Source organism: Euphorbia lathyris, chromosome 6 (genome assembly GCF_963576675.1).
Source record: "Euphorbia lathyris chromosome 6, ddEupLath1.1, whole genome shotgun sequence".
NCBI classification, from domain to species: domain Eukaryota; kingdom Viridiplantae; phylum Streptophyta; class Magnoliopsida; order Malpighiales; family Euphorbiaceae; genus Euphorbia; species Euphorbia lathyris.
Window position 1 is genome coordinate 19,498,307 of NC_088915.1, and position 11,779 is coordinate 19,510,085.

Genomic DNA, 11,779 nt, shown 5'->3' on the forward strand with positions numbered 1-11,779 from the left:
TATGGGAGCTAGTGCCACATCCAAGGAGCCAAAAGACCATTGGAATGAGATGGGTCTTCAGGAACAAGCTGGATGAACAAGGAAACGTAGTCAGAAACAAGGCAAGACTTGTAGCTCAGGGCTACAGTCAGCAAGAAGGTATTGACTACGGTGAGACCTTTGCCCCAGTGGCAAGGCTAGAAGCAATTAGGATTCTATGTGCATATGCATCTTATATGAATTTTAAACTGTTTCAAATGGATGTTAAAAGTGCATTTCTTAATGGAGTAATAAACGAGGAGGTCTATGATGTGATATCAAAAGCACAAGAGCATGGAACAAAGGAGCTTGGAGTTAAGGAGCCTAGTAGAAGCATGAGGGATCCATTGGAGCTGTCAATTGGACCTATGACGAAGAATCGTGCAAAGAAAGACCAACAAATGCTTAATGGACTCATCTTGAGCTTCTTTAAACAAGGAATGAATTCTAGCGAAGTCATTAAAGATGGTGTGTTTTTGTGTTGTATTCAAGCCCAAGCCCATAATAGTGATATGTAAAAAGGTTGATCATATTTTAAGAGAAGCTTTGGACTTGCATGTGTTTGGCATGTGCAAAACCCATTGGGACTCATTAAAATTAATGCTATAACCTTATAGGTTTGATTGGGCTTATTTCTAGCTAATTAAAAGGCCCAAATAATGTTAATTAATGGGCTGAAATTGGGCTCTAAAGGACAAAAACGAATTTAATGTTTTTCCTTGTCTAATTAGGATTTCTTTTACCTTGATGCACTAGGATTCAACTTTCTTTTTAGTTTAGGTTTAGGTTTATTTTGTAGCCTATATAAAGGCTTGTATTCTTCATTATTTTCATCAATCAGAAATCAATATTTTTATGAACAAAAGTTCTTCTTTTCCTTTGGGAATTATTTTCAATCCGGGATTGAATTCTTTATTGTGAGCTTGAGAGACCGGGTCATCATTCTTGCAATATTATCTTGATCGTGAACAAGTATTTTGGTAAGGTACTTGTGAATCGCCAAACACTCAGGTTCCAATTTAATTATTCGAAGGTGTAAGGTCAGATCTCCTTTCATTGTCTTTAATTCTTTGGGATTGGTTTGTTATCACCAATTTATGTTTGTTATTTGATTCTATTAATTCCTTAAGATAGATCGGGAAAACTTGTTGATTTGGTTATTATCTCTTTTTCATAACCAATATCACATCAATTGGTATCAGAGCTTTGGCTCTTAAGGAATTTGTTGTTTTTGTTTTGTTTGTCGAAATTAAAAAAAAAAAAAAAAAATTACCCCAATCTAGAGTCTTTAATTATTGATCGAGTTCCTCATATCTTTGCATCTAGTTATTTAGGTTCTTAGTTGTAGCGAACTGATTATTTTTGGATTCTATTCTTACTAGCCAAACCCATTTATGTGTGTGAATTTCTTCAATTTTTTTTTGCATGCTAAATCATTAGTGCAAGTTTAATTTGTTAATCAATTCCAATCTAGTTTAAAAAAAAAAGGGAAAAAAAAAAAGAAAAAAAAAAGGAAAAAAAAAAGGAAAAAAAAAAAAAGGAAAAAAAAAAAAAAAAATCGGCTCATTGTTTGTACTAAAGTTACAAGTTTTCTAGAATTTGCATGCTAAACACACATTCTTAAAATTTCTTTCAAACATTTGTCTCTTCTTCGAAAATCGTCTTTTATTCTATTCTTAGTGTGCTAAACTTTGGTTATCGTTACAATATTAGTCTTCTTTGCTTCTAGTTTCTGCTCTACTTTATTTTGTCATTCTTTTGCTTCATTGGCATTTATATTATCCGAGATAATCCTTGTGATCTATCAAGATAATATAAAAGAGTGATTGAACCGGTTGTGAGGTACTTCTTTTACTTTCTTTTTCTTCTTTTCTTGCTTTAGACTAGATTTCACTTTTCTTTCATTCTTTATATATTTTGTCATGTCTAACGAACCTAAAAAGGACAACGTTAACGATGTTGATTCTAAAGAATGGCAACAAGCTATTGTAGGTGAGATGAAGAGGTTAGGGGCTATTGTGGCTGATTTGGTTTCAAACCAAAAGAAATCAAGCCAAAAGAAAGGAGGACGCGGGAGATTGAATTTTGATGATGAACTATCCGAGTCTGAAGAGGAGGAGCAGTTTGGATACCGAAAAAGGGGTAACGATCGAAAAGATAGTAATCTTAATGCTATCAAACTTAAAATGCCTACTTTTCGAGGAGCTAGTGACCCAGAGGCGTATCTTGATTGGGTACGAAAGGTTGAAACAATCTTTGACATACATGAGTATTCCGAGGAGAAGAAGGTGAAACTTGTAGTATCCGAACTAACTGAATATGCGGCTGTTTGGTGGGACCAATTAAAGCGCACAAGAAAAAGAGATGGTGATGAACCCATAAGAACATGGGGTGAATTGAAGAAGGTCATGAAAAAGAGATTTGTGCCGGCTCACTATTATAAGGAGTTGTTGAAAGAACTCCAATCCATGTCTCAAGGTAACCAATCTGTTGAAGATTATCACAAACAATTGGAGATGGCACTAATCCGAGCTGATATACAAGAAGATGAGGAAGCTACCATGGTTAGATTTCTCATGGGAATGAAGAGGGAGATTCGCAACCCTCTTGAGCTACAAACTTATTTCCACATGGACGAGATGCTCCATAAAGCGATAAAAATTGAGAGACAACTTCAAGAGGTTGAGAAAGGGAGATCAAAGTTCAAAGGCACTACTTCCACTCCATGGAAGTCAGATCCAAGAGGTAATTTCAAAACTAAATCTGAATTTAGCTCTAAAAGTGACCAAACGCCTCAGGTTGATTCAAAAGCATTTGGGAAGTTGCAAATTGGTGGAACTACTCCAAAATACAAAACTACTGAAAAACCCACAAGAACTCGTGAAATTGTGTGTTTTAAGTGCCAAGGGAGAGGGCACTATGCAAGAGAGTGTTCGAATCAAAAGGCGATGGTTATGAAGCATGGTGAGTTAATATCCGAAAGTGAGTCCGAACATGAATCAGATGATATGCCCACCTTAGAAGATTGTAGTGATATAGAAGAGGTGGATAGTAAAGGAGGACATGGAGTTAACTTAGTCACTCGTAGAACATTGAAGATGGGAGTGAGTGGTGACATTGAGCAACGAGAGCACATCTTTCATGCTCATTGCAACATACTTGGAAAAACATGCTTACTAATTATTGATGGAGGAAGTTGTTGCAACGTGGTAAGCAATGTGTTAGCAAGCCGATTAGGGATATCAACAATTCCACATCCCAATCCTTATCGGTTACAATGGTTGAATGATAGTAACGAACTCAAAGTTACTAAACAGGTGCTTCTGAACTTTTCTATTGGTTCTTTTTCTGATGAGGTATTATGTGATGTAGTACCTATGCAAGCATGTCATGTGTTATTGGGGAGGCCTTGGCAATTCGATCGATCAGCACTACATCATGGTCGAACAAATAAATTTACTATTGCTAAGGATGGGAAGAAGTATATTTTGCCACCTTTATCACCTGCTGAAGTGTTTGAAGATCAGCTCTACATGCAAAGAATGTTACAAGAACAATCTGTGAGAAGGGAAAAGGTTAAGGCGAGAGAAAATAAGAGTGATAAAATCAGTGAGGGTGTGAAGAGAGAAGAGGTGAGTGAAAAGGCATTAGTGAGGTCGAGAAATGAGGGTGAGAGGAGAGAAAAAGAGAGGAGCATTAACAAAAGCCAAAATCTATCTTTATATGCTAAATTGAGGGATGTAAAGCAAGCTGATTTTGAAAACAAAAATTTATTATTATTTTATTGTAAGAGTTTTTGTTTATCTTCTGTAAGTCAGTCTAACCTTCCTTCTAGTATTTCCCCTCTTTTGCAGGAATTCAAGGATTTATTCCCCGAAGAGATGCCTAATAAGTTACCCCCGATTCGAGGAATTGAGCATCAAATTGACTTTGTTCCCGGAGCACAAATTCCAAATCGACCAGCCTATAGAAGTAACCCTGAGGAGACAAAAGAACTACAAAGGCAAGTCGAGGAACTAATGGCAAAAGGGTTGATTCGTGAATCTATGAGTCCGTGTGCTGTACCAGTCATCCTAGTACCAAAGAAAGATGGAACTTGGCGGATGTGCATCGATTGTAGAGCCGTCAATAAAATCACGGTAAAGTATCGTCATCCTATCCCTAGGTTAGATGATATGTTGGATGAATTAAATGGGGCTGTTATTTTCACTAAAATAGATCTTAAGAGTGGGTACCATCAGATTCGCATGTCATTAGGAGATGAATGGAAAACGGCTTTTAAGACTAAGCATGGTTTATATGAGTGGTTAGTTATGCCTTTCGGTTTAACAAATGCACCTAGTACTTTCATGAGATTAATGAATCATGTTTTGAGAGAGTTTATAGGTAAATTTGTTGTTGTTTATTTTGATGACATTCTTATCTATTCTAAATCTGAGGCAGAACACATAGAACATGTTAAGGTTGTATTAGATGTTTTGAGAGAACAGAAATTATACGCTAACCTTTCTAAGTGCTCATTTTGCATGGAGAAAGTTGTGTTTTTGGGTTTTATTGTTTCAGCACAAGGAGTTTCTGTTGATATTGAAAAGGTGAAAGCCATTCAAGAGTGGCCAACGCCAAATTCAGTTACCGAGGTGAGGAGCTTTCATGGCTTGGCGAGTTTCTATAGGAGGTTTGTGAAGAACTTCAGTACCATTGCCGCACCACTAACCGAGGTAATAAAAAAGAATGTTGGCTTTAAGTGGGGCAAAGCACAAGAGGATGCTTTTGAGATGCTTAAGGCAAGACTAACTTCTGCCCCCGTTTTAGCACTTCCAAACTTTGATAAATCGTTTGAAATTGAGTGTGATGCGTCGGGAGTAGGGATTGGTGCTGTTTTAATGCAAGAGGGTCGACCTATAGCCTTCTTTAGTGAAAAACTTAGTGGTGCAACCTTAAACTATCCCACTTATGATAAAGAACTCTATGCATTAGTTAGGGCTTTGCAAATGTGGCAACATTATTTATGGCCTAAAGAGTTTGTGATCCACACCGATCATGAATCCTTGAAACATCTTAAGGGTCAACAAAAATTGAACCGAAGACATGCCAAGTGGGTGGAATTTATAGAGACGTTTCCTTATGTGATTAAGTATAAGCAAGGGAAGGAAAACGTAGTTGCTGATGCATTAAGTAGGAGAGTTAGCTTATTGAATGTGATGCATGCTAAGTGTTTAGGATTTGAGTATATCAAAGAATTATATGTTGATGATCTAGACTTTGCATCTATTTATAAAGCTTGTGAACTTACTGCTTTTGGAAAATTTTATAGACATGAGGGCTACTTATTTAGAGATAATCGATTATGCATGCCTAAATGTTCACATAGAGAATTTCTTGTGAGGGAAGCCCACGGTGGAGGCTTGATGGGGCATTTTGGGGTTGCTAAGACTTTGGACATGATTTCTGAACATTTCTTTTGGCCTCATATGAAACGTGATGTGGAAAGAATATGTGCTAGTTGTATTAATTGTAAGAAAGCTAAGTCTAGAGTTATGCCTCATGGTTTATACACTCCATTACCTGTGCCGAATGAACCTTGGACTGCTATATCCATGGATTTTGTGATGGCTTTACCTAGGTCTAAGAGAGGTAATGATTCCATATTTGTGGTTGTAGATCGCTTTTCTAAGATGGCACATTTCATACCATGCCATAAAACTGATGATGCTATTAATATTGCTAACTTGTTCTTTAGAGAGGTTGTTCGTCTGCATGGGATGCCAAAGAGTATAGTTAGTGATAGAGATCCTAAGTTTTTAAGCTATTTTTGGAAGACTTTGTGGAATAAATTGGGGACTAAACTGTTGTTTTCTACTTCTTGTCACCCTCAAACTGATGGTCAAACCGAAGTAGTAAATAGAACTTTAGGACAACTTCTTAGGGCAGTTATTCAAAAGAATCTTAAGTCATGGGAAGAATGCCTACCATTTATTGAGTTCGCTTATAATAGGGCTATACATTCATCTACTAACTTCTCACCATTTGAAATTGTTTATGGTTTTAATCCTTTGACACCATTAGACTTGATCCCTTTGCCTGTTGATGAAAGGAAAAGTTTAGATGGAAAGAAAAAGGCAGAAATGGTGCTTAAGTTACATGAACAAGTGAAACAACAACTGGAGAAGAAGAATGAGCATTATGCAAAGCAAGCTAACAAGGGTCGACAATGTGTTCTATTTGAACCCGGTGATTGGGTGTGGTTGCATATGCGCAAGGAAAGGTTCCCCGCTCAGAGAAAATCAAAGCTACATCCTAGAGGCGATGGTCCATTTCAAGTAGTCGCACGAATTGGGGATAATGCCTACAAGCTCGACTTGCCAGGTGAGTATAGTGTGCATGCAACTTTTAATGTGGCTGATTTATCTTTGTTTGATGTAGGAGATGAAGATTTGAGGACAAATCCTTTTCAAGAGAGAGGGAATGATGTGATATCAAAAGCACAAGAGCATGGAACAAAGGAGCTTGGAGTTAAGGAGCCTAGTAGAAGCATGAGGGATCCATTGGAGCTGTCAATTGGACCTATGACGAAGAATCGTGCAAAGAAAGACCAACAAATGCTTAATGGACTCATCTTGAGCTTCTTTAAACAAGGAATGAATTCTAGCGAAGTCATTAAAGATGGTGTGTTTTTGTGTTGTATTCAAGCCCAAGCCCATAATAGTGATATGTAAAAAGGTTGATCATATTTTAAGAGAAGCTTTGGACTTGCATGTGTTTGGCATGTGCAAAACCCATTGGGACTCATTAAAATTAATGCTATAACCTTATAGGTTTGATTGGGCTTATTTCTAGCTAATTAAAAGGCCCAAATAATGTTAATTAATGGGCTGAAATTGGGCTCTAAAGGACAAAAACGAATTTAATGTTTTTCCTTGTCTAATTAGGATTTCTTTTACCTTGATGCACTAGGATTCAACTTTCTTTTTAGTTTAGGTTTAGGTTTATTTTGTAGCCTATATAAAGGCTTGTATTCTTCATTATTTTCATCAATCAGAAATCAATATTTTTATGAACAAAAGTTCTTCTTTTCCTTTGGGAATTATTTTCAATCCGGGATTGAATTCTTTATTGTGAGCTTGAGAGACCGGGTCATCATTCTTGCAATATTATCTTGATCGTGAACAAGTATTTTGGTAAGGTACTTGTGAATCGCCAAACACTCAGGTTCCAATTTAATTATTCGAAGGTGTAAGGTCAGATCTCCTTTCATTGTCTTTAATTCTTTGGGATTGGTTTGTTATCACCAATTTATGTTTGTTATTTGATTCTATTAATTCCTTAAGATAGATCGGGAAAACTTGTTGATTTGGTTATTATCTCTTTTTCATAACCAATATCACATCAGTCTATGTCAATCAGCCTCCAGGGTTTGAGGATTCTAAGTTCCCAAACCACGTTTACAAACTCAAAAAGGCTCTGTATGGTCTCAAGCAAGCACCACGTGCTTGGTATGAGAGGCTGACCAACTTCTTACTAACTAGAAATTATGTCAGAGGTCAAGCTGATACAACCTTATTCATTAAGAGAAAGGGTAAAGATACCCTGCTGGCACAAATATATGTAGATGACATCATATTTGGTGCTACTAATGAATCTATGTGCAAGGAATTTAGCAAGAAAACGCAGACTGAATTCGAAATGTCAATGATGGGAGAACTCAACTTCTTCCTTGGACTTCAAATTAAACAAGGAAAGAATGTCATATTCATCAGTCAAGCTAAATATGCCAAGGAGATATTGAAGAAATATGAACTAGAACATTGTAAGCCAATATCCACTCCTATGGGCACTGACACTGTCCTCTGTGCTGATGAGAATGGTAAGTCAGTAGACAGCAAGTTGTACCGAGGTATGATTGGCTCTTTACTTTACTTAACAGCAAGTAGGCCGGACATTCAGTTCTCAGTATGTTATTGTGCTAGATATCAGGCTAACCCTAAGGAATCCCATTACATAGCTGTAAAAAGGATCCTTAGATATTTGCAAAGCTCAGTAAATGCAGGTTTGTGGTATCCAAATACTCATGACTTTACACTCATTGGATACACTGACGCTGACTATGGACGGGACAAGCTCGAAAGAAAAAGCACCTCTGGAGGATGCCATTTCCTAGGAAGCTGTCTTGTATCTTGGTTCAGCAAGAAGCAGGCGTCAGTAGCCCTATCCACAACTGAAGCTGAGTACATTGCTGCTGGAAGCTGTGTTGCTCAAGTCCTATGGATTAAGCAACAGCTTGAAGATTATGGTGTTCAAACAAAGACAATTGAAGTCAAATGCGACAACAAAAGTGCAATTGACCTCTCAAAGAACCCAATTCAGCACAGCAGGATGAAGCATGTCAGCATAAGACATCACTTCATCAGAGATCATGTACTCAAGAAAGAAATTAAGCTGACTTATGTGCCAACAGATGAGCAGCTTACTGATATCTTTACAAAGCCTCTAGCACGAGAGCAATTCAGCATACTGAGAGAAGCCATTGGTATGTTTAATCCACTGTCTTAAAATTCCTAAGTAAAAATGTGATATGATGCATGCTGAATGAGTGATACCATGCTGAGTGCCTAAAGATTTTCATTCAAAATCACATGCCCAGAAACAAATGCACACTGAGTGAGTTATCTCATGCCGAGTAACTAATCTCTATAACTATCCGTTGAACAAAACTGACTACTCAGAATATGAAACGTTTATAACAACACACGCTGAGTAAAAGTAATTATTAGCATTTAATGCCACCACACGCGTAATGACACCTGTACTGCGCATGCGCCGAATACGTCTTAAAATGTCATAAATGTCAGGGTTTCTGCCGATTGGACAACCCAAGGGCAAAATCGACCTAAATTCAAACGGAAACCTAAGTTAAAAAATCTATAAATAGTGGGTATTTCCCCACTACCTTCTCTCTACGCGTACTGAACTTTAGAAAGCTTCAGAATTTTCCTTAAGCACTTAAGAACTTCAGAACTTCAAAAATGTCCTATAGCAAAAGTACCCTCTCTCCAACCCTCAAAACCACTAATCAGGCTGGTCCTTCAACTAGCATGATAAGAAGGATGATTAAGGTACACTCTTGGACCAAGAATCAAGAAGTACTAAGGAGCCGATACTTTCCTTCTGGTTTCGTCTCTTCTGCGAAACCATTCTGTGAATGGATCGAAAAGAACAAATGGAAAGGTCTCTTCTCCCTTTCCGGACAAACCTATCCCACGATAGTGAGAGAATTCTACTCCAACCTGCACATTGATGCAGATGACTCTGACTACTTAGAGACCACAGTTAAAGGTCAAAAGATAGTGATAACTCCTGATTATCTAGCAACACTGCTAGATCTACCAAACACAGGGATCCAGTTCAGGACAACAAAGGAGCCAATACCAAAAGCCATCGCAGAAAAGATGAAGGGGTTCTGTAAACCCAGAGACCACAAAGGAGAAGTACCCAGCACCTGCATGGGCAAAAATCAGAAGATGGTCCACTTCATGCTGACCAACTTCATCTTTCCTAAACTCAGCTCACCCTCATCCGCCTCCAACTTTGGACAATGTTTCATCTGGCATATGCTGACCAGCACTCCATTCAATCTTCCTGTCTTTTTGGTCGGAGCTTTTCAACGAAGTGGAAGGAAGCTCCGTTTGGGTTATCTCATCACAAAGATAATACAGGACAAGAATATAGAGACTATAGGTGAAATAAGTTCATCAGGAAATGTTATCACTGCAGGTCTGTTAAATGGACTATCACATAGTCAACCCTTGAAAGGATATGACAGAAATGGAAACACCGAGAAGGAGGATATTATGGCTGAGATTGAGCAAGCCATTGGAGAAATGGAAAATCTAACAGATCTGGAGCAGTCTTCTGAAACTGCTCAATCTGATGAAGGTACAGAACCAACAAATGAACCTAAAACTGAGTATACTTCTACTGTGCCATCTGAGATTGCTCAAGCTGAGAAGGAGAAGAAAAAGGGAACCTGCTCGAAGGATTTTCGTACTGTCCCAAGAAAAGTAAGGCTAATGCAAAGAAACAAGAAGAAAGCTGATCAGGAAATAGCTGAGTCAGCTCAGAAGAAAATGAGAACAGCAGGAGATATGGATAAGGAAGAAGAAACTGTTCTTGAGCCCAACATCACTCAAGAGGATTCTCCATAAAAACAAGCCTCTGTTACTCAAAATGAGAAACAAGCCAAAAACCCTGCTAGTCCAAAAGAAGCTCAAATTCCACCTCCAACTCAATACCAGAACAACTCAGCACCTGAAGTCAACACACCCCATAGTCCTGTTGCTACTCAAGGCACTCAGTGCGAGCCCACTCCTACCCAATTTGCACACATAGGTGCTACTGAATCAGGACGGCGTGTTATTGCCTCAGCTCACACTCTGCTTAAAGAACAAGTTCATCCTCCACCAAACCATAACCAGTCCACTCAAGATCAGTCCTCTCATCCATCTGTAACTCACCAAATTTTGCGTGAAATCCATGACCTGATCAACCACTTCTCTTCGGTTCAGGCGCAGTAACCAACCCAAACTCAAATGACCAAAATGACCGAACTCATGTTGACTATGGTCAATCACATGAATTCTTTGGAGGGTCAAATTCATCTGCTGCAAGAACTGACCAAGTCCACTGCCCGTACCGGGAATTTGCCTACTGTTGATGCTGGCAAAATGAGGGAGAAAAGTGGCAATTCAGGAGAAGGAACTCAAAGTTAGAAGTTAGGGAAGAATTTAGAAGTTAGGAATTCCCTATGAATGTCCTTTTTACTTTTATTTTTATTTTTTATCAAGCAATTCAATATGCCTAACTTCTTTTGTTATTCCTTTCAAATGCTAAGTATTATCTGAATGCATGATGCGTAGAAATTAATGTTTGAACCTGTCTAAACTAAACCATTGAACAAATAAATTACTCAGCGCTCTGTCACTATACTTTACTTCCGCTAATACTGAGTAAAATAGAATATGTCCCATAAGCTGACCTATACCCGAAAACTGATCTTAGACTTATTCAATTAAACCTTAGAATGTTTAGAATAAAACTAAGTCAGTAGCTCAGCCCTGACGGGGGAGTTCACTTAATCAAAAAGGTCAACTATCATGGGGGAGCTCAACGCTGAGTTCCTTGCTGATTAGTTTTGCCAACATCAAAATGGGGGAGTTTGTTGAAACATCTTTCCACAGGATTTTGATTTGACAAAATTAATTAAGTAAAATTAAATATTCTACAACACACTAAGTTTAAATGCTTTGATTTATTGCTACTAATGTGTTTGTTCAATGTTGAGTTTATAATTTATTATAAGACATAAAGATCATAAGGCTCAAGCCCTATATGGAAGTCAAGGCCTAAGTCAAACAAGCCCAAGATCACTCAGCCCGCGTATTTCAAAACGCTGCCGTTGAAGTGATGAAACGCATGCTGAGCAAAGAAGGATCCAGAAGATCCACGTAGACAACTTCGGCTAGAACCTGCTAAGTTGTCTCGACAAAATATACAAGACAGCCGCTGACCACAAGACAGCTTCCAGACAAAGTATTTCCTCCTTTAGTAAAGATCAGAAGACGCAGCAAGCTGTCTGGTTGACGTTACCTAAAATGGAGGAACATACTGTCACACTGACCGAAGAACAGAAGATGCTGGAATCTGATTGGCCAAGAGAACTGCTGACAGACTGAGTGAAAACGACCTGTAGCCGTTTCCCTCCAAC

At 38.2% G+C, this 11,779-nt stretch overlaps 1 protein-coding gene across 1 annotated transcript; it reads left to right on the forward strand.

Moving 5' to 3' along the window:
• Window positions 1-1,940: 1,940 nt before the first annotated feature.
• On the forward strand, window positions 1,941-10,220 carry LOC136233609 (uncharacterized). The gene is made up of 9 exons (XM_066023340.1): window positions 1,941-2,048; window positions 2,289-3,446; window positions 3,873-4,134; window positions 4,582-5,198; window positions 5,331-6,103; window positions 6,257-6,384; window positions 6,442-6,543; window positions 9,319-9,472; window positions 9,638-10,220. Exons 1-9 carry the CDS (start codon window positions 1,941-1,943, stop codon window positions 10,218-10,220), a joined length of 3,885 nt encoding a protein of 1,294 aa, XP_065879412.1.
• Window positions 10,221-11,779: the final 1,559 nt, after the last annotated feature.

Excerpts from the sequence above, each read along its gene's own strand:
- LOC136233609 (XM_066023340.1), top strand. The coding sequence starts at position 1,941 with ATGTCTAACGAACCTAAAAAGGACAACGTTAACGATGTTGATTCTAAA. Across the intron at positions 5,199-5,330 it reads TTGCTGATGCATTAAGTAGG|AGACATGAGGGCTACTTATT; the intron begins AGAGTTAGCTTA and ends GGAAAATTTTAT. Across the intron at positions 6,104-6,256 it reads GACTTGATCCCTTTGCCTGT|GGTGTGGTTGCATATGCGCA; the intron begins TGATGAAAGGAA and ends ACCCGGTGATTG.